The sequence below is a fragment of the Hylobates moloch genome, unplaced genomic scaffold (genome assembly GCF_009828535.3).
Source record: "Hylobates moloch isolate HMO894 unplaced genomic scaffold, HMol_V3 SCAFFOLD_8, whole genome shotgun sequence".
NCBI classification, from domain to species: domain Eukaryota; kingdom Metazoa; phylum Chordata; class Mammalia; order Primates; family Hylobatidae; genus Hylobates; species Hylobates moloch.
In genome coordinates, this window is record NW_026652283.1 from 20,397,029 (window position 1) to 20,424,501 (window position 27,473).

At 36.3% G+C, this 27,473-nt stretch overlaps 1 protein-coding gene across 1 annotated transcript in view; it reads right to left on the reverse strand.

Annotated features, from left to right (window-relative positions):
- The window catches only part of ABCC9 (ATP binding cassette subfamily C member 9), a 229,938-nt gene that overhangs the window by 37,538 nt on the left and 164,927 nt on the right, over positions 1-27,473 (reverse strand). Inside the window, exons 28-35 of the mRNA XM_058443111.1 lie at positions 22,260-22,397; positions 21,989-22,114; positions 18,016-18,112; positions 15,511-15,740; positions 14,691-14,839; positions 14,407-14,476; positions 12,224-12,381; positions 7,994-8,086 (exon numbers count right to left, since the gene is read on the reverse strand). Coding sequence (XP_058299094.1) covers positions 7,994-8,086; positions 12,224-12,381; positions 14,407-14,476; positions 14,691-14,839; positions 15,511-15,740; positions 18,016-18,112; positions 21,989-22,114; positions 22,260-22,397 — 1,061 coding nt within the window. The remainder of the gene's footprint in view (positions 1-7,993; positions 8,087-12,223; positions 12,382-14,406; positions 14,477-14,690; positions 14,840-15,510; positions 15,741-18,015; positions 18,113-21,988; positions 22,115-22,259; positions 22,398-27,473) is intronic.

The window sequence follows — 27,473 nt, forward strand, 5'->3', positions numbered from 1 at the left end:
CTATGATATCGTTTGGATATTGATCTTCAACAAATTAAGTTAATTCTTGGTGCTCAATAAAATCATAGCAAATTCTGTGTAACCTATTTTATAAATAAAACTGTTACTAAAAGCCCTATCCATTTAAACATCTGAGCCAAATCTCAAAGAAATTCATGCTACATGGTAGAAAAAATCTTCTCTAAATCACAACAATAGTCTCTTTTTATTTCTCAATTATTTTTCCTGAATAACAGAAACATTGGAAGGATGGATAATATAATAAAAATAACTGGTTTGAAGGTGGGAAAAATACCAAATCAAAATGTGATTTATTCACTCTCTGCAGCCACGGCTTGTCTTACAGAGACCTCCCATCTATGGGTTATGTTTGCAAGAAATAACCAAACTTCATCTGACAGATGGCAGTGATTCCTTCTTGATAAAAGACTTCCCCCACTCACCTCCACAATTTTTAAGTAAAATTGTAAAAATTTATAATAAATAATCACATGTCAAAGAATGAAGAAATCCTGGGTGGGGTGTCCATTTGGCCCACTGAAGTAATCCATACAGGCCAATATAAAGCAGACGCTTGATATCTATCCAATCAATCTGATCATTCCAACATGTCAAAAAAGATAGATACTTCAGTCGGACGGTAAGCTGTAATCTACAGTAATCAAGAACTCAGCAATCATAGCCAAATAATTACCTCACTTTGAGTTGAGTATCCATGACCCAAATGCCATGCTGCCATGCACAGGAGGACCTGGCCTGAATGGCAACACCCTGCTGTGGGACTAAGCAGTCCAAGCTTACCCTCCAGCTGACCCTTTTAGGGATGAATATAGAGAATAACTAAAGGGTAGGGGGGACATTCAAAGGGTTATAGGACTTACTGAGACAATGAACATGAACCATAAAGATTATCTATCTATCTATCTATCTATCTATCTATCTATCTATCTATCTATCTATCATCTATCTATCTATCATCTCACTCTATACACACACGTAAGGCTAATTTTTTTTTTTTTTTTTTTTTGAGACAGTTTCACTCTGTCGCCCAGGGTGGAGTGCAGTGGTGCGATCTCAACTCACTGCAACCTCTGCCTCCCAGGTTCAAGAGATTCTCCTGCTTCAGCCTCCTGAGTAGCTGGGACTACAGGCATGTGCCACCATGCCCAGCTAATTTTTGTATTTTTGGTAGAGACGGGGTTTCACCATGTTGGCCAGGATGGTCTCAAACTCCTGACCTCAGGTGATCCATCCACCTTGCCTCATTCTTTTTTGTACTTGCTAGGTACATGTTTGGTAGATTTTCATCCATTCATTCAGGAGCATTTAGCAATCATCCACTCTAAGCAAGACATTATGCTAGACACTGAGGATACAGGAACCAGACATGACCTACTCCCTTGAAGGGCCAACTCTCTAGTGAAGGGAGGAAACACAGCATTAACAAGTAAAAATGTTGCAACACACTATCTAGCTATAAGGACCTTATGCACAAAATGCTACCCGAACATAAAGGAAGGGCATGATTTGCACCAACCAGAGGATCAGCACGGTAGGAAATGGAGTGAAGAGTGGAGAGAGAGGAAGGGTTAAGCACGGTGTCATAAAGGACAAGGAAGATAATCTGAGTGAGGTTTTTAAGGGGTAAGCAGCATGCTTTTGGTGAACAAGGCATTCTACGCAGCAGGAACAATATGAGAAAAGGCACAGAAATGAGAAAGTGCCACATGTTCCAGGGCTTGAGACAGGTTCTTCTCCCTAGAGGACTGTGTGATGGAGAGATTGGAGATGAGGCCAGGTGGACCAAAGCCAGTGGTCTACATTTGAGATGAACCTCAAACACTTGATTCTGACAAACTGCTTTATCTGGAACACTTTTGACTCTTCCTCTAGTTTTGGGATATTGTTTCAGATCCACTCTTAAAGAGTTTGTAAATGGAGTTGGCAATAGTCTGAGGCAGCAGTGAGAGGGGAGGGGTGAAAATGCAGTGAACATTCTTTCTGCGTGTTTCTATTTGGCAAGAAACCTTCTGTTTTCCTAATGGAAACTTTGACACACTCAGCCTGTATCTTTTCATCCATATCCAGCTCATCTTCTGAACATTCTTAGACCTTTATTCTGTCAGACAAGAAAAAAATAGGAAAGGTCACTAAAATCTCAGTCTAATTTAACTGTGATGCTTTCGTGGTAAACTACTTGAGGGAGTTCATTGCTTCATGTGAGTACACCACGAACCCTCAATGCAGGGGAGGAAAAGCAGCCTCATCAGTAAATATTAACTTTCCAAAGAGTTCAAGACTCTGGGGACTCCAGATAGCTTGAAAGAAAGGAACACATGGATGGAAAAAGACACATTCGATTCCTGACCACAAGTACCAAATGTAAGGATTCTAGAATTTTATCCATGGCAGCAGGGCCATCCCCACATTTTCAAGACTTCTTTTGGGTTTAAAAATATTGATATTTATGATAGTTAATAAAAATGCTTTACATCCCTAATCATCAGAGAAATGCAAAGTAAAACCACAATGAGACACCATCTTACCCCTGCAAGAATGGCCAGAGTTTAAAAATAAAAAAAAAATAGATATTGATGTGGTGAAAAGGGAACACATTTACACTGCTAGTGGCAATGTAAACCAGTGCAACCACTATGGAAGACAGTATGGAGATTCCCTAAAAAACTAAAAGTAGAACTGCTATTTGATCCAGCAATCCCACTACTGGGTATCTACCCAGAGGAAAAGAAGTCATTATATGAAAAAGACAGTTGCACACACGTTTATAGCAGCACAATTTGCAACTGCAAAAATATGGAACCAGTCTAAGTGCGCATTAACCAGTGAGTGGGTAAAGAAAATGTGGTATACATCATGGAATGCTAGTCAGCCATAACGAGGAACGAAATAATGGCATTCTCAGCAACCTGGACGGAATTGGAGACCATTACTCTAAGAGAAGTACTTCAAGAATAGAAAACCAAATATCATATGTTCTCACTTATAAGTGGGAGCTAAGCTATGAGGATGCAAAGGCATAAGAATGATATGACGGACTCTGGGGACTTGGAGTGAAGGACGGAAGAGGGGTGAGGAATAAAAGACTACACATTAGGTACAATGTACACTGCTTGGGTGACGGGTGTACCAAAATCTCAGAAATTATCACTAAATAACTTATCCATGTAACAAAAAATTGCCTTTTCCCCAAAAACCTGTTGAAATAAATAAAATAAAACATTAAAAAATGAGCTCTGGAGGATCTGAACCTGGATTAGTATCATGCAGGTACTTCCAGATAGAAGTTGAGTTGTCTTTTGTTTCTTCCAACTATAATTCAAGCATTGAAATTTAACATAATATTTTGTTCTACTTACGGCTACCTAGAAGTTTTCCTAATGTAAAATTAAGGATAGTAATGCTAAATTATGCTCATGTGTCTAGGGAAGAAGGTAGATGAAAAATCTGAATCTTGACTCTTAGTCAATTTCCTCTTTCATTCTAAATCTTCCTCATTCCCTTCATGATGCTCTGCCTTGTTCTTGCCTCCATCCCTCTCAGAAGATGACCTCCCCTGTCCTTCAAGGAGAAAACAGAGGCTGTTATATGTTGAACTCATCAACTTCCTGTTGTTTCACCTGCCAGTTTTCCTGAATCTATTCAGATCCTTTTCTTACCTTCATAGAGGAGCTATGTACCAAATGCTCTTCAAGCTGAACTGGTCTTTTAACATTGGGCATTTAACATATTCCTGCTAATCTGCTGTAATAATCTTCTCCGTTAACTGTCCCATCCTGCCTATATCTCCACTTCTTCCCTTCAGTCTTTGAAAATATCTAGTTCATTATCCTCTTAAAAATGAAAACACAGTAGTAAAAAGCTCCTTCTTTTAGTTAGCTCTCCTAAACTCCTTCCCACCTCAGTAAAACTCTTTCAAAAAGTAGTTTATCCTTGCCATGTCCATGTTCTGATTTCCAATTAATTTTTTAACCCTCTGAATTTTGCCTTTGATTCTCTCCACTTTATCATTACTGTTCTTGCTAAGGTTATCAATAGCTTCATGGTTGCCATATCCAATGGACACTTTTAATTCTTTTTTATTCTTCTTTTATGTTGTTATTACTATTGACCATTCAATTTCTTTTTAAAATGCTCACTTGATTAACTCCAATGATGCCACTATCCTGATTTTTTGCCTACTACTTAGATGGCTTATTTTCTCAACTGGTCTGAATTCCTCCCTTAGTAGGAAGATGGATTCTGCCCTATTAAGTATTAACATTTGGCACTTATATGTCATTGAGGTCTTGGAAGGAAATGGACAAGACTGAATTAAGGTGCATTACAGTGGTGTTGTCTAGGGTAATATGCATCAAACACAGGTAGAGCAGTCCCTTAGGCTTTCCAGACCTGTCCTTGACCTGGGTAGAGCTGCTACAGGTAAAGGTTTACTTACCAGAAGGTGCCATTTGGATAAAGGGCTATCAAAAATTTCAGCTGACCCCTTAATGGCCTTTAATGGCCTCTAGGGAGGCAAAGTGCTTGGGTGCTGGCCTCTCCTATCTGGAGATATATATATATCCATTTGGTACTTATGGTCAGGAATCAAATGTGTCTTTTTCCATCCATCTGTTCCATATATATATATATATATATCCAGAAGAATAAAACAGGGGCTGAAAATGATATATATATATGACTTATACATATAGCATACATAACATTATACACACACACACACACACACACACACACACAGAGTATGCACACGAGGAGAGAGCCCAGTGAACTGATCTTTGCCACCATTAACTTCTCACTCATAGGATAGTTGATTTTTACAGGGACCAACTTGCTAAAATAGTAGTCACAACATCAAGGTTGCCAAGACGTAGATCCTCCTCCCATAAACAAGGCACTGGTTTGGATTTGATGGCATCAGGCTGTCCTGTGTTGGGGTTGGCCAGGAGCAGGAGGAGCTCAATAGGATTTTTAGTTGAAAGACTGAGACCACGACAAGGGGCAACATCAACCCTTCCTCTTTACTGAGCAAGCTGACTGGGAACAGAATTCAAACAGTCTGTCCAAATTAGGAGGCCTAGAAGCAGATAGATGTTGAAGTAGAGAGACATGGAGATATTAGCAGAAAGTAGTAGGTTGAGCAACTTTAATTTATTCACAAAACATCTGGACACCTACTATGTGACTGACTGTCAATATTCTAAAGATTAAGATGAAGGACACATTACCAGCTCTTAAGTAGCTCCCAATCTTGTAGAGGAATGCAAACACACAAACAGTTGATTATGATGCAGTGTGCTAAGTTTAGGATGCAACTTAACATAGAGATCTAAGAAGGACATGGACTCTACATTCTAACATTCAGAGAAGGCTTCCCACAGTAGATGATAATCATGGACTGATATTTCAGCAATGAGATAGGCACTGGTTAGCCAAATATAAAAGGATATTGGGAGGGACAAGTAATATAACCTATCTTACTCTTAACCTAAGAAGATCAGCTTTGTTTAATGAGGCAGCAATTGGCAGATCATATTTTCCACAGGATCTTTTTTATCTACTTGTTCTTTAAGTGATGGTAGTCTGAAATTTTTCTGCAAGCTCCTCTTTTCTTAATCTACACCATCTCCATCAGCAATCAAATCCATGGCCAAAACTTTAACTATTATCCATAAAAGAATGATACTCAAACGTGTATCTTCTGCCCTTAGATATCTCTTAGACATCAGGCCTGTATACTAAAATGATCAAAAAAATGTCCAGCTGGATATCTCATTACTACCTACACCTGTTCATAACCAGACTCATGAACTCCTTCTCCAATCCTCCACATCATCTTCAATTTCCTAACTTGGAAAACTACCTACTCATGGGAATCAGAAACTTAGAAGGAATCACCTTCAACTTCTCCCTCAACCTTACTCTTCACATTCAGTTTGCCCCTAAATCTCATTGTTCCCACTTCCTAAATATACCTTAAATCTGTGCTTTCTCTCCCGGTCCTTAGTTCCTTATCCTGCCTTTGTAATCTCTCATGTGGACCACTGCAACAGCCTCCTGGAGTCTCCTTGCCTTGGGCATTAACCATCCCCAGTTCATAGTAGTATCCCAGAGTTATTGTGATGAACACAACTCTGATCATATCACTTTCCTGCTCAAAATTCTTCAGTGACTACCACACATTGAAATAATCCAGTCTAAGTTATTTAAAGGTACTTATCAATGCCCTTTATGTACTGACCTCTACTATGGTTTCAAGCCTCATCGCCATAGCCACCTTCTATGTACTTAATCTATGTTCCAGCAGTACTGGACTCTTTTGATTTCCATATAAAATAGAAATCTTTATGTTTTCACACATCTGTTACATCTTCTTTGAATATTCTGTCTCCTGTATCTGCCAGGTCAATTATTCCTCATTCAAAGATTTGTTGTTCAATAATTATCTCCCCATTCCTTCTAGACAGAGTGCTACCCTGCTCTCTGACACAGTTGTTTCTTGTGATGTTAGACTATGTATCATGCTGTGTTGCTATTTTTTTCTTAAACCCTCTCTCCTACTAGGCTGTGAGCTCCTTAACACAGCCCATGTTAGCTACTTAGTCAATATATATTTATTGAGCACTTACTTAGTCCCAGGCACTTCTCCCAGCTAATGATGCTACAACAACAACAACAACAACAAAAGCAGGGGATGATCTGATAGGGCTTACATTCCAGTTGGAAAGGACAGATAACTTGTAAACAAATAAAAAAGATGATTTAAAATACTCAGATAAATATCACAAAGGAAATAAAAAGGATAACATGGCAGGTGTATGTGGGGAGGATGTGGGGAGGGAGGGCAACAGTGCCACTTTTTGCTGGTTGGAAATCAAAGGCCGTGTCTTTTTCTATATCTACAGCAAGAATAGTACCTGGCATATGTTCGGTACTCAAATGTTTCTTAAATAAATTGAATTGAAAGGACTTATTTGGTGAAAAAAGTAATCTTTAATATAGTGTACATATTAATACCAGTGATCATTGCTGGTTATTAGAATATAAATTTCATGTTAATATCTACATTCAATGCCAGTAAATAATTTTGGCATCTCCAATAAAAAGAATTGCACATTATGATGGAAAAACATACCAGTGCAGAAAGTGTGAATGCTTCATGATGCCATCTACATAGATTATGTACACATGCTGTGGAACATAATGTTGTGGATAGTTGTCTCTTCGTATTCTACTCTGTGACCCAATTCCATATTTAAAAATAAATTTCTTAGGTTAGAAAAATCTCTGGTTAAAATCTATATATACTTGCGATTAGGATTTCAGAACGATATAACACTAAAATATCAATTTTCTAGATTAAATGAAATATTCAGTAATATCACCTTTTTTGCTAATCTGACTTGAACAGGAAAATTGGGATGGGTAATTTTTTGAAAGTAAACACTCTTGATCAAAAGTTTAGGTTATTACTCTGTTTACAAACCTTGAAGAAAAAGGATTAAATTCTAAAACAACTTTGGTGTCATAGTATTTCTTTTGTGAGAATTATTGTTACTATTATTATTTATACATTTATTTTAACTTGTTTATTGGATGCTTCTTCAATAGTCAATGTGGTTAATACTTCGCAGGGATAATATTAGCTAGTCCAATGACCCTAAGAAGCAAAATTGACTTTCTCCATTTAATAGATGAGGAAACCAAGGTTAGAGAATTCAGATGCCTTATCCTAGTCACACAGCTAGTATTTTTCCTATCTGTTGCTTCACCCTTTATTATAGTTAGCATTTTGGATGAGTAAACTCTAACTCTGATCATTTACACCACATTTTTCTTATTCTTGGTTTAGTACACTGTCAGGCACACAATGGGGAGATCAAACAAAATGAAAGCAATGATCAGTTATTTGTAGAAAAATATTTGTGGATGATGTAATTGGCCAGTCAGCTAATATAAAAATGTGTTTACTCACCTAAAGGCCCGAATGGTGGTGAGTCCTTCTGCTGTTTCTGAGAAGTGACAGAGCAGAGGGAGCTGGGTACTATCGTCAAGTTCCTGGAGGTCCCTAGTAGAGAGAGGGGCAAAAATAAACTTCATGTGCATCCAGACTCAAAGACTACCATGTTTATTCTTCAAGAGAAAGTTATTTTGTCACTGTATTTGTTTTCATCATTGAAATTATTTTCCCCTAGCACTCAATGAACAAAACTTCGACAGCTTACAATCTAAAGAGGAAGAGAAAGATGGGTATATAATGAATACAGGTAGAGGCTGAACATAATGTGTTGTACAAAACTATCAGCTCTATGTAACAGCCAAAGTAAACTGCTACAGGACTCAATGGAATGAGCACTTAATTCATACCTAGGACATTGGTGGGATTTTCCTTAAGCAGGTAGAATTTAGGCGAGACCTTAAGCTTGATGAGGGCTTCAACAAAATAGACAAGAAGAAGAATAACAAGAACAAGCACTCATATCTGAAGAATCTCGCAAGTTCAATCTGTCTGGTGCCCAGAGTCCTTTAGGGCTGTTGTAGTGGGAAGCGGCTGTGTAAAGGATATGGCCTTGTAAGGGTGACAGTGAATTGTAGAAACATCCTTAATGGGCTGAAAAAAAAAATCACTGAAGACTAGAAATAAGGTAATCTGGCCAGGTGCGGTGGCTCACACCTGTAATCCCAGCGCTTTGAGAGGCCAAGGCAGGTGGATCACTTGAGGCCAGGAGTTTGAGACCAGCCTGGCCAACATGGCATAACCCTGTCTCTACCAAAAAATTAGCCAGCCGTGGTGGTGCACACCAGTAATCCCAGCTACTTAGGAGGGTGAGGCAGGAGAATCACTTGAACCCAGGAGGCAGAGGTTGAAGTGAGCCAAGATCACTCTACTGCACTCCAGCCTGGGTGACAAACCCCGACACTATCTCAAAAATAAAACAGAAAGAAGGTAATCAGAGGTGTAATTTAATCCTTTAATCAACATAACTTGGGAGACAATGTACAGGATGAAAGAGAATGGGTGAGTGAGGAAGATCGGTTAATATAGTTCATATAAGAGGTTTTTAAAAAAATGTTCAGAATTAGTGTGATGCTGGTCAAGTTTAAAATAAGAAGTAGAGGAATGTGAGACAGTCAGAAGAAGCCCTATTTTCTGTAATGATCAATTAGTTTTCACATGGTAAACAAGAGTCACATATAGCTTGGCTATTTCTAGTTTAACAGACTTGAAAAATGACAGTGCTGTTTATCAGAGTGGTGGTCAGGGGCACAGAAAGAAGACATTTGGAGGGAAAAGATAATGAGTTTAGTTTTGGGCACAGTGAGTTTGAATCCTTGCCTTCATGGAACTTCCATTCACAGTTTCTCTAAGGAACCACAGGTACATAAAACACAGACACATACTGAATGAATGGAAATGCTTGAATCTGACTCTTTTGATAAAGATATATTCATGACAACTTTTCTTTAAACCATATGAGCTAGAATTTATAGAAGATAGGCTAACAGTTATACCACATGTTTCAATGCATTCCATTTTTTACTTTTCAGACCTTTTTTCCTGCCCTTCTCTAGGTTTTTGGGGTTGAGAAGATCAGAGAAGTAGTGTTGGCATTCACCTGTGAGGGTCAACTGAACGGAAGAACATGGTTCCATAATCTTCAACAATTAACTTACGCCATTCCTGGCTGCCAACGTAGTCTAGTTCCCAAAACAAATGCAAGTCTTTTCAAAGTGGAGTTTCTAAAATGGATTCCCTCATTCAGAATTTTCACATGGGGATTGGGGGAGAGAAAGATAGAAGGAAGTGGGAGAAGGAATATGAAGGAATGTGAATAGTCTGTTATTTTTAAACATAAAACCAAATGGCTATTTGTAAATCTGACACAAGCAACAGGTGTTCACTACATTGAGGTTTGAAGTGAAGGAAAAATACTGTGGAAGGAGGAAGCTTTGTTTATAAAACTATGTTTGATAAAACCAAAGAGGTGAGGGCACAGCTTGATCTTGTATTCTTGCAAGAAGGAAACAGTTACTTACAAAGCTAAGCATGCATTTGATCCATTATTTTAAATATTCATTTTTTACAGCATTTCCTGTAGCTAGTTCCCCACTTAAGTTCTCTTTAGTGTATACAAAAATGGCATGTTAAGCTGCCTGAGCTTTTCAACATGGATGAGTTCTAAAGAACCTCAACATCTAGAAGGATCCTTGTCTGCGAGGTTTGGTATCATATGGTTATATTTGCTAACTTTCAGATAATTTCAAACAAGAATAGTGTACAATCCATTGTCAATATTAATTCTTTAAAATAACCATCCTCTCTATTCTTTAGTCTCTAACAGATTATTCTCACTGATGATGAACAGAATTCACCATTCAAATTTGTAATGGACTAGGAATATTTTCCCAAACTTTGCACTCCATTTGTATTGATAAAGGGCAATAATAGGACCAAATGAGTATGTGATTAAAGTAAGACATGACTGACATCAGTGTTGAGAAGGCAAGGACAGATGTGGAAATGATCAGCAGTAATGAAATAACTCTGAACTTCTTTGCCCCACCAGCAAGTAGACCAGCAATAGTGTCAGAAGAAATGAAATGTGAATTTGATTACTGGCTTCTCCGTTTTGATCAGAATTTCCTGCAAGCAAAGAGGATGAGTCTAGGGATGAAAAAACAGACTAAATATGGATTCCTGATATTTAAAGGGCCCTAATTCACAGCTAAGAGGGAGAAACAACTATTTCTTCAAATTATGAAATGTTATATGATATATTCAGAGGTTCCCAACTACAATTCTTCTTTTCTTCTTATCTCCTCCTACTTTCTTTCACCTTCCTTGCACTCAAGTCATATTAACATTTTCAATTTCCTGAATAAACTCAATACCTACCTTCTTATTCTAGCACTTATCCACATATTAGGGTTACTTTGTATATGTTTTATCTTCCTAAGAGACTATACATTTCTTGAGAACAGGTCCTTGTCATATCGAGCTCTTCACCTGTCACGTGACTTAACACAACTATTTGTGACACAATGAGTGCTTAGTATTTGTTGAAATAACAAACTTTACTACACTATATATAGCGGGGTTTCAAAGTTAAGCTGGAAATTTTAAAACAGCTGATATTATATTTCATTTATTCAACATCTCAGTAAATGACAAATCCTAAATGAATAATTTTTTCCCATTTGTAGAGTATAATAATATTAAATCACTTACTCCTTGGGATTATGTTTGTGGTTTTTTTTTTTTTTTTTTTTGAGATGGAGTCTCACTCTGTCGCCCAGGCTAGAGTGCAGTGGCGTGATCTCAGCTCACTGTAAGCTCTGCCTCCCGGGTTCAAGTGATTCTACTGCCTCAGCCTCCTGAGTAGCTGGGATTACAGGCGGGTGCCACCATGCCTGGCTAATTTTTGTATTTTTAGTAGAGACAGGGTTTCACCATGTTGGTCAGGCTGGTCTCGAACTTCTGACCTCATGATCCACCCGCCTCAGACTCTCAGTGCTGGGATTACAGGCATGGGCCACCACGCCCGGCCTATGTTTGATTTTTTGTTTTCTATCAATGTCATGTTCAGAAAAAGGACCATGGAATGAAAAATTTGGCAGTTTTAGAACTCAAAACTCAATAGATCAATCCACATGTTAATATATGTCCAGGGCTAGGTAAGGCCCAGACAACCAATTATAGCTATAATTATAATATTAATTGATACCTAAATGAATCATAATGTCAGGATAGATTTCATCATGTTAAATATAGGTTGCATTTCTAAATTCCACATCTTATCTTGAAAAACACTACAGCAAATGTAGATCACAGTAAATCGAATACAATTGTCCCCATGGGGAAGCGATTCCAGGACCTCCCATGGATACCAAATCTGCAGATGCACGAGACCCTTATATAAAATGGGTGGCATTTGCATATAACCTACATACATCATCCCATATACTTTAAATCATCTGTATGTTACTTATTCTACCTAATTCAATAGCAACACATCACACATCGCTTCATCAGTGTGTATTCAATGTAGTACTCGGCACATGACAAGTTCAAGTTTTGTTTTTTGGAACTTCATGGAATGTTTTCTTTCCAAATATTTTTGATCCATTGGTGGCAGAACCCATGAATAGAGAGGGCTGACCGTAGATAAGCTTTTGAAAATGAGTGGGACGCTGTTTTACTTACTTAGAGGCAACCCGAAAGTATTTCTGGATAAAATAAAAGGCGACACCAAGGGGCAGGAGAGCAACCAGGAACACAGGAGTAGCATAAGAAATCATCCCAATGGCAGACAGGCAGAGCAGTGTTGAGCGAGTTAGAGATTCCAAGGTTGGAGGGATGTGCTATTAGCGTAGTTTAAAAGGAAAATATGATTAGCCCAATGAAATATTGGCTACAATGTAACAAAAATATCTATTTTTATGTTGACAGTTATACAGTTAACTACCAAAGTAGTGTATAAGCATGTTCATCCTAAGCAATTCTTCACTCAATTCCCATAGTTTATTGTGTCTGTCTATTTATCTATCAACATGTCGTTGATTAGTTGTCTACCTATTTATCTCGGGTGTTTTATGTAAATGACACTGTACTATAAATATTATTCATTCATGTGTTTGTTTACTGAGCAAGGCAGACTGTAAATCTTCCCACAGCAGTGTATACAAATCTATTCCTTTTTAATGGTTGCATAGTATTAGCTTATTTAGCTATTCCTCTACCGTAATACATTTAAATTAATTTTCTGTAATTGCTTCCTCATATCCTTTGGGCTTTTTTGAGTGAATTAATTTTTCCTTATTGATTTTTAAATGCTGTGTATATATTATGTTTATTTAAAAAATATTTGCAAATTTTCTTCCCAGTTATCTATTGTATTTAAATTTATCTTTGGTGCTTTTAGCTCAATCACAATTTAAAGTTTTTTATAGTCATTTCTGTTGACTTGTGAGCTCAAAAGTAACCTATTTTCCTTATTGTTTCTGAGTTCTTTGTCTTACTCAGAAAGACCTTTCCCACCCCAAGATTCTAAAACTATTCTCCTACATTACTTTATAGCTTTATGTTTTAATATGGCCACCTCTATGCTATATGCATTTGCTTTGTATTTTTTGGATAGCTAATTATCCCAATATCCTTTGTTGAAAAATTAATCCTTATTAAGATGCCACATTTATACTGTTAAATTTCTACATATGATGGAGTTTTTGGATTCTCCATGCTGCTCTTTTGACCTACTTGTCTTCTGCAATTAACAGAGTGCTTGAATTTTGTAATATTTAAAAAATATCTAATAGGGAAATTCTTTCTCTATACAGGATTGTTATGACTTCTGGGATTGTTGAACGTATTTTCTTCACATTAAGTTTATTTCTGTTTTTATAGGTTTTATTGTTATGAATGGAGTTTGTTTTTCACTATTTTCTTAAATTGGCGTAGAGGAAGTTGCTGCTTTTCATATGATATATCTTATGTAGATACTCTGTTGACTTTTCTAATTGATTATTTATTTTACTAATTATTTTGAATTCTCTAAGTAACAATCATGTCATCTTCTAAATAATGAGTGTTTCATTTCTTCTTTTCTAATGTGTATTCCTTAGAAAGGTTTTAGGTGTAGTCTGACCTAACACCAATGCCATGAAAACATCAAAACTTCTCAACATACTCTGCAGTCAGCTGCATGCATCAACCCTCTTTCTAAATTGAGGGTCATTTCGGTGTTCCTAATGCTATTCTGGAAAGTCAGAAAAGGCAAGGGCTGGATTTGATGAATTCCTTTCTCAGTCATCCAAAGGGTTCCACTTATAGAGTGATATAATTTCAGAGTTTGATGTCTTTTATTTCAAACAAACTTTTAGATTCCTAAGGATCTTAGGCTAAACTTGGCATTCCTAGAATTTTTCCTAAAGTATCACACCATCTGAAGCTTCAAGAACCAATTTAATAAAAGCAAAGGACTTTAAGACAGCTTGGCATCCCATCCTTCACTTCTGAGAGAAATTCTGCATGAATACTAAACTTTTAAGAACTTTATACTGTGAATGCTGATACGACATTAATCAAAACAATTTTTTTATAATAAAAAATTTTAAGTGTTCCATCATTCTTTACTATTTCTCTCTACTTCATGATGGTTCTCCAAGTATCTTCTTCTACATGTAGAAATTAGTCTGAGTTAAGATTTTCCTTTAAGATTTCATTCTAGATATCAGTTGCATGTATTATATTGATATAAATACAAACGGGCCTTTATTTAAATCTCAGAAATCCTCTATTGTAAATAGGAATTATGCTTTATCTTACAATGCCATTTAGCTTACATTGCGAAACTAATTTTTGAACTTGGAAGTAACCCAGTTACTCACCTGATCAATGATATTAGTATCAGCTGAAAAGCGATTGAGAATCAGTCCCAGGGGTGTGGTATCAAAAAACCTAGGCAATAAACAGATGGAAGTATATGATAATACTAAACTATTTGGAACCTGGGCATTGCTAATGGGCATCTTAGTGTCATGAAAATGAGACGCTCCCTATTCATTTGCTCAAGGACTAAAGAAATTCTTCAAACCTTCACATTTCACTTAAATTGAAAAATGCATGTTTTTATTATTTTATGTGTGGGAGTGAGAAATAACCACAGTTTTACCTTATTGGTCCAAGGATTATCTTATTGAGAAGGTTGTGGTGAAGATTTTTGGCAGCTGTGAGACCCATCCATTCTACAGTAAGGGATGTAACAAGGCAAAGGAAAATGCCTGCTCCACAAAGTATGCTAAAGCCAGCCACATAGTAGGTCTAAAAAGCAACCAACACAAAAAGCACATAGGAAATTATCAATGGAGTTCTTTCTTACTAGAAAACCAAATGTCAATGTCAGACAAGATTGTTGACTTCGTTATTTTGCATGCATTTAGATGGTTGAAGGAATGCAATTTTTTGAGGCCGAGGATAGTATACCCAAGCCTCCACCTGCTCCCTTCACTAGCCTTCAAGGCTTGCTTAAAAGCAGATGAAGAGAAAGAGTTTGTTTTCAGGTTTGGGGCATATTCTTGGCTTTCTATGTTGTAGAGCTCAGTTTTCTCATTCCTAGTCTCAAAATGACCAGCTAATACACTGAGGTAGGTAGTTAACATCAAATACCATAAGAACAAATACAAAAAGGTCATATATATGTGTGTATATATGTATAACATATAAAAATATATGTATAAACTCCCTTGAATACAAGTCTAAACATTATATTTAAATATTTCTTATGATAAACTTTAAAAGTATTAATAATAGCTTCTATTTTAACATTTTTGATAGTTTATTCTATTTCAGGTCATGTTTTAATTATTAACTTACTAAATTATCACAGAAGTCCTATAGCATTTGGGATATAAGCATCTAACTAAATAAGAAGTTATCACTGTTAATCTCAATGTTTCCTTGATGATTTAAAAACAAAACCAAACCAATTGTACCTGATCAGCTTTTCCAGTATTGTTTATACTGTACTCCGATGTCCATGTGGCCAGCCAATAGTCTATAGCTACAATGACTGAATGCTTCAAAAGCTTAGAGAAAATCATCAGGATGAGCAGGAAGAATCCTCCAGATGTCAGGTAGCGCCAGCAGGTTTTCCATGGCATTTTAGTCCTGAGCCTCATTACAGTGGACATGTTATCATCCTCATCTTCCTCCTCTTCTTCCTCTACATACAAAAAACTTTTGTTTAAGCTTCAGATGGGCACCAGCTAGATATAATTTTTATTGCTCCACAAATAGTATATAAACATTCATACATTTATAAAAATGTAAGCATTAGTATTGAAGTTTTAAATGCTTTTAGCAGGGCAAACCTCATTTCTTTCTGAAAATAGGTGAAAAATGAATGAATGAATGAGTGATAAAATAAATATAAAATCTATGTCTGGATAAGACTATTTGCTGATTTACTGCACATCAAATTGACTGGAAGAAATTTACAAAGTTATTGAAGGAATTGTGTTGCCAACAAAAACCACCTACCTGGCTTACAAACATCTACAATATTTTGACCTGCAAATTTCTGAATTTATAAAGGTGTACCAGGAAGGAATAAGCTCTGAAATCCGTGCATAGCACAAGAGGGCATACTCCATGCTGTCTATGGCCCCAAGAAGGAAACTTCCAGTGGGCAAAGCCAGGGAACACAAAGGATAATGGGCTGGGAATTCCTCTCAGATGTTTAAACCATCTAGAAACTCTAAGATGGGCTTCCTTAAGAATGACTCCACTGCTAAAGCAGGTTTTGCATTTCCTGACAATCAAAATTTGATCATTTCTATGGTCCAGTGACTGTGTTTCCCATCTTTTGCTTTTCTAAAGGAAATTTATTCATTAAAGTTATCCTGTATGTACTTCACTACTATACTATGTACATATCAGGTTGTGGGGAGGAAGGACTTGTCTTTACTTTTTAGGTTATTAGACCACAGGGATCCAAATATTTTTATGATGAGAAGACTGAGCATCACCGAAGATCCTGATATTTGAGCTGGATGCAGTAAATGACTACGTCTCAGATGATCTCCCCTTTGGCAGGGGTATGTCCTTTGTGTGAGAAGAACAGGCTAGAAATTCGCATGATCAAAGAGGTGGAAACTTGCACTTTGCTAGCTGTCTCCCCAATACCCGTTCTTTGCTTCTATATTAATTGAAATTTAAAGTTGTCCATGGCTGCCCAGCTAAAGACAGCATTTCCTCACATTCCTAGTACTTAATATTTCCAAGCAATGACAGAGTCAGTAATAAGTAAGCAGAAACAATACGTGCAACTCCAAGTCTCTTAAGAGAAAGGAAGGACCCTCTACTTCTTTTCTTCCCCTACTGTTGGCTTGAGCATTCTGATAGGACCTGCAGCAACAAACTAATAAGTAATATGTACTGTAATTGGCTCTTCAACATACATTGCTTCATTTGCCCTGTAAGCAAAGTGCTATTACCTTATTTTATACCTGAGAATATGGATTAATACAGCAAGCCAAGGGCACAGTCAGCATCCCCACTAAACACTGAACAGAATAATTGAGTACAACTCCACTCTTACAGCACATTAGAAATAATTTGTTTAGAGTTCTAGAAGCTGATGTCTGTTTACAGCACCAAAAATTCTTTAAGAACATTTCTAATCATAGAAATTGAAAGTAAAATTTAGCCTTCATTCATTAATTCATTCACTCAATGAATATTTGTTGAAACACAGAAATATAAAAGTAGCACATTTTGGTGCTATTTGGCTTGAAATGAACATTTTCTCTCTTTTTTAATTGGTTAGTAGAAATGCAGTCATAAGCAAAAATTACAAAGGGAAATGAGGCATAAGGCATTTACTCTATTGACTTAAAAGGTGGTTTTATCTCACAGCATTCTTGGCAATGAACGTCAAAGCAGTGTAATTATTTCATCTCATTCCTCACATTTCCTGTCAATCTTTTTTTCCCAGTATACCTTATCAGATCCAGAAAACTGAAACATAACAAATGACGTTCTAATTTGCTTATCCTTCATGGCTATATTGTCATGAAAACCTCATGAAGACGAACTGAATGAATCAAATATAGCTACGTCAAAATGCCATATTTCCCCTTTATTAGTTTTTTCTGAAGGATTGAAATTTTCTTAAGTAGATTTGGTCATTATACTAGACAATTTCAATTTTTCTGAACAAAAGTCTAGATCTATTTAGAATCCACTACCATTTCCTTTCAAGTCTTTCTCACACATAACAACTGTAGTAAGACACATTCTGTGGAGTCCCTCAAGATGACTGTTGATGGATTACATCCACCTTTCCTTGACTTCTGTTGTTTCCATTTTCAGTATTACTTGATTTAACTTTTTCCCCTTGCAAAGAGGCTTATTATTCCTCCTGGAGACACACATTAAAAAACACTCACATCCTGTTATCCCATTAGAATGTTCCAGATAAAAGAAAAAAGATCTACCTTCGTCTTCATCCTCCATTTGGGCTTTGGCTTCTCTTGAATACATGGCCCGTCGGAGAGTTTTCCTCTCTAAAGTAGTTTGGTCAGCTTCCATATCCTACAGTAAACATTATACTATCATACAAGGAGCTAACACCAATAGGTTGTGACTTATCAATGAATGACTCACATGTGTAAATGGTTAGTTACCTTTACCAATCTGAAGGGCTCTGTGCTCACTCTGGAGATCCACAACTCCTGTCACAGAAGCAGCTGTGGGGGCAGAACCTTAGATTTGTAGGAAGTGCTGCAGTGCTCAAAGGTGTGGGGCAGCACACGAGACCAGGAAAAGCAAGAATGAGATGCAACTGACTCCAGAAGCAGGGTGATATCTCCCTGAGCCCTAAAGCATAGTTCTACCATTGCTACTTATTTTTACATCACCTTCAGACTATCCTTGTGATTTTTCTAATTAAGGATTCATTCATGTTAATACATATCTTCCTTCAAAAGAGCACATGGTTCCAAGTTGGTTAAACTGCTGTCAGTCATCCACTATTATGAATTATTAAATCAGAACAAGTTTCTTCAGCATCTCACTAAGGGAGCTGCACAAAAGAAAGGGAATTCAATAGGATCTGAAAGAAGGTAGAGAACGTTGAAGAAAATAGGCAATGTGGATTCTAGGTGCCTAGCAGTGTAAGAGAAAGCCCTAGGAGGAGAAAATATGCAGAAAGAGCAGGGAAACGTGCCAAAAACAAACTTTGCAGATTTTTAAGAATTGCTGTGAACTTTATCTTGTAGTTAAGAAGGGTAGAATCTTTCATTTTCTCCATGCCCTGGCTTCCAACACACCAGCTCCCCTGACCTCAGGACTGCAGTTGTAGTATCAGTTCAGTTACGTTGTGGGTTAAATCAGGTTCTACCGGCTATTCTGGAAAACCAACCATTTCCCCTTTTCTGTGGGGAAATGCATTCTGAATTCTAAACAACTAACCCACAGACTTTTGGAATCTATGGTAAATTGGGAGCTTCCTATATATGCCAATACAAAGAAAAAAAAACCTACACACTTTTTCTGTTACATCAATAAACCAATAAACCTTTTGTGATTAGTCGCTAGGTAGTGACCTTGGTTGATTTTTTTTGGCCTCATACAACATGTCTGATTTAGGAAACTTTCTATTCTAGAGGGTTGTACTACTTCAGATTCTTGGTTAAAAGAGTGAAAACAAAAATGTCTCCTGAATCCCATTTTTAGAGACAGTTTGACCCCAGTTTTAAATTTTGCATAACGATATGAAGACCAACATTTATAAATGAAGCTAAATTAAACACAAAATTAAAGAGGATCCTTGTCTTGTGCATATCATATAATGAAATAAAATAAACCTTCATATTGAAAAGTAGATTTGATTCCAGTTCGATTCCCCATGCTGTGACCAAAAGGTTTAAGACCTTGGAGACTTAAAAAATAAACAAACAAAAAACCCCAAACAAACTTTAAAGCAATTTTTCCTAAGAGTAAATGCTCATATTAAGCTCATTATAGGTTAAATGTTTTCAATAGTGATGATACTTGTACTAAGTAAATAAAAATTTAGTTTCATTTATCCAATAAATATTCACTGGGCCAGGCCAGGTGAGGACAGTAGAGAGGGAAGTGAGGAGTGTTAAATAATACCAGTTTATTCTAATTAACAGCATTAAGAAGATAATAGTTCATACCATTTAAGCTAATATTTAAATCAGCTAAAAGTGTTAACTCCCTCTCCTTCTTTGTAGTTTTCATTACTATCTTTTAATCATATTCTTTCCTGTTTACCCCTTAATCCTTAAACTGACAGCTCTTTTTCAAGCACTGCACTAGGAAATGTTGTGCATCCTTCGGTTTCACCTTCATTCTCCACTTGCTTGATCTGTTCTGCCTCTAGGCCAGACTTTCTCAGCCTTGACACAGTTGACATTTGAGCTGGACAACTCACTGTTGTGGGGTCTCCCTGAGCATTGCAGAATGTTGAGCACACTACATGCTAATAGCATCCCCCCGCCCCAGTTGTGACAACCAGAAATGTCTCCAAATGTTGCCAAATGTCCTTTAGGAGGCAAAATTGGCCCAGGTTGATAGGAAACACCCTGTCCTGTCCTATAACAAACTAAACAGAAATCTGTTTGTACAAAAACTTCCCCAAGGTATTGTAGTGGTCTTGTTCACAGTGTGATTCTCTCTGGCTGCAGATGAATTCAGGTGCCTGCCTTTTGCTACGTGGCAGTAATCTCCTTCTATCCTGAGATAAGGATTCTGGGCAGGTGCGTGATTCATTCTGTCTTCTACTGGCTGCCATTCTACCTCATAACTGGATTTACCCTGTCCATACCCTAACTTGCTCCATCCACACCTCCTTCAGTTCATACATAACACTGTAATGTGTCTTTAATTATACAGCTATGCTATCTCAAGTGATCACTTCATTTCTAAATACAACTTAATGGACTTTCTTCCTGGCTTGCTTAACAGTATTACTATAATATTGAGCCAACAGCTCTCTTTATTTTCCAGCTCTTCTTTCCAAAGTAAACCATAAATTGTCCCACTCCTTAAGTTTACGTCATCTTCTTTTGTCCCTGGCATTTAGATCACTGAAAAAAATGTCATTTGGAGTTATCCCCGGTACGTTTAGAATCAAGCTTCTCACAGCACAATTCCTAAGCAGGCACTTGTCAACTGTGCCTCATAATGTTTTGGGGTTTGTTGTTTGTTTATTGCTTTTTTTTTTTTGCCAAATATCCTCATTTCAATGGTTCTGTGATTTGTGCTATTCTGCTTGTATATTTTTGCATGTATCTTTTCTTCTTTGTATGGTTTGCTTTTGAGATCTTTAGCAAATCCAAAGAAGGTAGAGAAATCCTAGGATTTATCTGACTTTGTATCTTCCTCTCTCTATGGAGACAGATCCTTTATTTTCTTTTTTAAAATAATATATTTAAATTTACTAATATTTTAAAGAAATTCACTGGTACAAATATTTCATTTTGTAAATGCTCATTCCTGGCTAAGAATACCAAGTGCTGGACACTTTGTACTCCCAACTCAAGAACAAAACATTTCAAAAATTTGCAAATTTAATTTACAATTTCACTTGTCTATCAAAAGTTTTTCCTCTTTTGTTGTACTCAGTCTGGTATCCAACTCTGTGATCACCTCATTCTATGTTATACTTACATCATCCATAACATTATAGTGTAATTACACCGAATATGCACTTGTGTTTAAATCCCATTGGTACCACGTATTGTATATGCTGTACAACTTTAGGTAAGTTACTTAACTTCTCTGCCTCAGCTTTCTCATATATCTAAGTAAGATAATATTTTCTTTGCTTATTTGTCAGGAGTTTGTGAGAATTAAAACAGATCATGTAAAAAGGGCTTTGTGGACTTCAAAAAAATACAAAAAAAATACCAATGTGAAATTTGATTTTTATTTCCTTCTGATTACCTTCTTTCACGCCAGAAGCCTTATCCCAGACATGCCTTACAACTTTGCCCACCACTCAGAGCTCTTCCTTCAAGATCACCTTGGCTTTCGACTTTCCCATGACCCTCTATTTGTAGGTGGTTAGTGAAAACATTCGAATTTTATAGATGAGAAAAATGAGGTATAAATAAGAAAAAATAAGGAAATGCCATGCTTCAGTTAAGTAGTTTGTCTAAGTTTTAAACACATATAATTGCACTATGGTTGAAATTTAAGCAAACACCCTCTAAAAACCTGACAGCACCTCATCCAAAGATAGCATTCGAATTTTATAGGTTCAAAGTACCCTGTTCATTAATAATACGTAAAGACACAATTATTTTGGATTTCAGATAAAGACAATTATATTACCAAGCATTAAATGGTAATTTAAAAAAGAACATTCTTAGTAATTCTTAGTAAATTTCTAACTCTTCTGAATTAGGCTTTGAACTCTTCTGAACTATGAGCACTTACCTTTTCTAATTCTTGATCTTGCCGATTCATAAGTGTTTTCCAGTGTTCATAAAGCTCAACATCTTTGGTTTGAATGTCCTTCAAAGTTCCTTCTCTTAGGACACTTCCATCTTTCATGGCTATGATCTAAGGAAAGCGGATATTCCCAGAAATGTGACAAAAAGCCTTGATTGGCAAAATGAACTACCTTTATTTCAGAAAGTATTTTTTACTGTCTCTATTTATATGACTATAATATAAAAATGAGCAAAATTCTATTCTAAACTCTTACCCAGTCAGCATGCGTTAGATACTGTAATTTGTGAGTCACAAGAACGAGTGTCCTTTTGTCATCTTGCAGGAATTTCAAAATCCCCTCCTGCATTAAGTGATCACTCAAGTGAATGTCCAGGGCTGAGAATGGATCATCCTGCAATCAGTAAAATGGAGGAAAGATGGACGTTTTCTATACTTGTTACATAACTCAATTCCTCTCGAAAGTAGTAATACAAATAACTAAGGGCAAATCTTCCCCCAGATATAACTTATTTAAAAAAAGGATAAAGAAAAACTGTCAGGTGCCATGCTTATTACCTGGGTGACAAAATAATCTGTACACCAAACCCCCGTGACACACAGTTTACATAACAAGCCTGCATATGCACCTCTCAACCTAAAATAAAAATTAAACAAAATAAAATAAAAAAGGGCCAGGAGAAAAACAAACAAACAATGAAATAAAGTTAGAAGTGCCTGCAGGCGAAAAGAAAAACAGACTTTGCATAATTATTTTAAAAGTAAATAACACTATTCAAAATGTTTTGAATTCTTATAGAATCTGCAAGTTCAAAAACCGTATTACTCAGCAATCTATAATAATAGAGCAAAACAAAGAATGAAAAAGATAATTGTACTTGAATTCTAGATAACAAAACTAGGTATAGAAAATGTTAATTGGGCCAGGCACGGTGGCTCACGTCTGTAATCCCAGCATTTTGGGAGGCCAAGGCAGGCAGATCAACTGAGGTCAGGAGTTCGAGACCAGCCTGGCCAATATGGCGAAGCCCTGTCCTACTAAAAACACAAAAATTAGCCGGGCATGGTGTCGTGGGCTTGTAATCCCAGCTACTTGGGAGGTTGAGACTGGAGAATCGCCTGAATCCAGGAGGAAGAGGTTCCTGGAGGAGGAAGAGGCAGTGAGCCGAGATTGCGCCACTGCACTCCAGCCTGGTGACAGAACGAGACTCTGTCTCAAAAGAAAGAAAAAAGAAAATGCTAACTGGATCACAACAGGACTTACTTAATGGGGATATTTTCAGAATTAAATGAGGTAATATACAGGAAGTGCTTAGTATGGTACTGGGTATATAACTGACATTGTTAGCTATTATTATTATTATTATATATAAGAATAGCATGCCTAACACTTCCTGATGACAGTTGTTCTAGGGAGAATGTTTTTATCCACTAAGTGATTAAGATATTTAGAAAATAATTTAAGAAATTACATTGTCTTTTTTTGTTGATGATATCACTATAAATTATTTTCATATATATTTCATTCCTAAAATGTTATATAGAGCATCAAACTACATGTTTCACATTTTGGATCTTTGAAAGAGGAGAGCTAGAAACAACCGAAGAAAACTGGAATGTATCCTCAAACTATGAGTTAGAAAGCAAAGTGACCTGAAGGGAGGAGGTGCAACAGGAAAATAATCACCCCTTAGAAGGACCAGGGATGGCAGGGAATGAAAGAAACTGAGGGAGCACTGAAGGGACAAAGCAGTAAAAAATGGTGGATGTTTCAGGTAAAAACAGGGAAGAGTTAACAGAACAGTGGGAAAAGAAGTTTATAAATGTCTTCTTCATTACCCTTCTTTCTTTGTTGCTTCTCCAATAGGTAATATGCAAACAAACTTCTACTTTGTCTTCTGGGCCCAAGAAAGAAGGAGCTGGTTTCTCATGCTACTACACACAGGCTACATGTTGAGATATCTAAAAATTACAATTCTGCAAAATTCTCAGTTGAGCACAGTCATAGTCTCTCTACAGACAGATTGCATTGCTTAATAATCTGAATAATGAACAAAACAAAAGTAATTGCTATTTAGAGAGAAACTGAAGTTTGGAAGTTAGAATAAATTTATGTATAATCATTATAGATTGTCATATGATTAGCTCAGTAATTTTTCAACTTTCCATCTATTTGTCTGCATAGATAGAAACTATAAGCAATGTGACCTTATTAAAGCATTTAGGAGAACCCTTATGCAAAAGAAATATTAACAAAGCATTTTGATAGTTAAAAGGTAATTAAGAATTATAGGAGCCTTTAAAAAATCAGTCTGCTGGATATTGTAATTAGAATAAATGGGTGATATAATCAGTGTCCTCAAATGACTTTTATAGAAATAGACACAATTATCTTGATTGTCCTGAAATTTCTTTGGATGACATGGGAGACATTTCAAATCTTTCAGACCCTCTGGATCATCTTAATGCACTTCAATTATTTCTGAAATGTTGCAATAAGTACTTTGTACAGGAATTGGCTTTCAACTGCCCAGTGAGTTGCTTTTCAAAATCATCACAGACACTAGCTCCTTGTCATTTAGCTCCTTTTAATAACAAGAAAAAAAATTCTTACTTGAATTTTAAAATGATTAGATTTTGATAACTGGTAGAAAATTCTACCACTAATATATGAAATTTCTTTTAACATAGAAGTTATAATGTAACTTTGCAGTTACTTAAAAATGAAAGTCAAAGAACCAATATAAAGTGATATCTCCACAACAATGGAAAAATATCAGGATTACACTGACAAAAGTGTCTCCATTTCCATCACCAACAATGCAGCAAGGATATAATTATCAAGATTTAGCAAATCTTGATATCAGCAAATTATTGGTTTTAGAAAAACAGATGATTTTCACAGGGGGAATCTGATTGCTTTTGAAATAACTTTCTGCTTCTGATTCCATCAAAACCCCAAGAATAATTTGTGACGTAAGCCAAACTATCCCAAATGATTCTTCCTGGGAATTTTTCACAGAAAAACATAAGACATGAATTGAAAATAAATTTTTATAATAATTTAATTTCACTGTCCATAAAATTCTGATATTTATTTATTTATTTATTTATTTTGAGATGGAGTCTCGCTCTGTCGCCCAGGCTGGAGTGCAATGGCATGATCTCAGCTCACTGCAACCTCTGCCACCTGGGTTCAAGCAATTCTTCTGCCTCAGCCTCCCAACTTACTGGGATTACAGGCACACGCCACCATGCCAGGCTAAATTTTTTGTATTTTTAGTAGAGATGGGGTTTCACCATGTTGGCCAGGCTGGTTTCATACTCCTGATCTCAACTGATCTGCCTGCCTCAGCCTCCCAAAGTGCTAGGATTACAGGCGTGAGCCACCGCACCAAGCCTAAATTCTGATTTTACATGTTAGAAGTTAGTAAGGCATAATTGAAAGTCAATTATCTCTAAATTAAAAGGTCCAAATTGTAGTTATGACCACTCTTGGAGGCTGGCCAGTGTTTCAAACTCAGTCACTTCATTTGTAAAATGGGGATAATAAAGAGGCCTGACAGAAAGCACCTTGGATTGCTGCAAAGATGCAACAAAATAATGTAGTCAAAGTCTATAAATCATTTCAAAAGTGTTGCTTTATTATTATTTTCTTATAAATAAAGCCATGGTGGATTAATATTGTGCTTACCCCTTCAGTGTATCACAGTGAGAGTTTAGCATCTTCCAAGCATCTCTTAATAAGGAAGAGTGTGGTGACTAAGAACACGAGCTCTGGAATCCAGCCACCTGACTTTCTATCCCTGCTTCACTGTTACTATCTGTGTGATGCTGGATAAATTATCCCCAAAAGCCTCAGTACGTTCATCTGTGAATAGCAGTAATAACAATAATAATAGCAATAACAACAATAATGTCAAACCTAGGAGAGTTATTATGAGAATTAAGTGAGCTAATGTGTATAAAGTACTTAGAATCATGCCTAGGTCACAGAACTATCATTTATATGCCATAGCTTCATGGTGGGGACTTGTGGTGGTTTTTTTTTTTGTCAAATATAACCTTTTATACAACTTAATAAAAATTGAGGCTTAATGGCTTGAGAATCATGTCTCCAGATTCAATGTATATAATAAGTTTATGGGGAAATACTTCCTTTAAAGAAAGCAAGACAATTTGCCAAATGGCCAATTCAATGAATGGTCAATTCTTTGTTTTCAAGCTTATTTTATTTATTCTAATATACGTATGTACAGTCTTCATTAATATATTCTCTTATATATTCAATAAATGTGCTTAAATAGTATATTCTTTGTATGGATGTATTTTTGGAAATAATATATTCATTGATACAGCACATTTGCAGATGCAATGAAGTTTTCAAAAATAATATTTTTGATACATAATTAAGACATTTTCATCTAACTTTTATACTGCGTCAAGGCTAACATGATAAAAATTTATTTAGAGCAAAATGTGAAACTATTCAAGTGACATGTACAAGTAAAATCCTTAAAGATATAAGTAATGCCTTTTTCTCAACTCTATTTTCTTTACCCAGCACAACAGATGGCATTGGGGATGTTCACTGAATTTTAGTAGATAGAAAGGAGGAAAGAAGAAAGGGAGGGAGGAATAAAGAAAGGATAACAGGGAGTGAGTGAGTAAAGAAGAAACGGTAAAAGGAAAGGAGAGAAAAGGAAAATACAGCAATAATTTCAGAAAATACCAGAGAATATTCGCTGATTACAAAGCCAATACTCAAAAGACCTGCATTTCTAGCACAAACTCTGTCATTCACTAGACATCAGTCCTTGGATAAGTTTCCCCATTTAGCTTGAGGATACCATCTACCCTCTCTCAGCACTGTGATGAGAATCAAATTCACTGTACCTTGTGAATTTTTAAACAATGGAAATATGAGATATTATTATTTTTGAGGAATTTTTAAAACACATCAACAGCATTCCATTGCTGCTAAAATGTTTTTCAATAAGTTGCAATGGAGTAATAAGACCAAAATCATAAGATCCAATAGTTTTAAGGTTATCTGAGCTGATCAGTGTGCATCTAGCACAGAATTTTTCAAAGGGACACTTATATAAACACTATACATCAGGGATTAAGAAAAGTTATACAAAATATGTTATTTGTGGAAGAACTGAAAACGCTATGCTTGCTTGGCCTAGAGAAGTGTAAATTTAGACAAGTTATGACACTAATATTAGAATGTTGAAATATATATATATAGATTTTGCTGCAGAAGTAGAGTGCAGGCTGATGAGCAGATAGTACTCAGAAGCAGATCTCAATACCATAATAACTTTCCAATAAGAAGAGCTGTCTGTGGTAGAAAGAATAATGGCCCTCAAAGATGCCCAGGTCCTAATCCCCAGAACCTGTGACTGTGTTACCTTATATGTCCAGCAGGATTTTGCAGATGTAATTAAGACTAAAGATCTTGAGA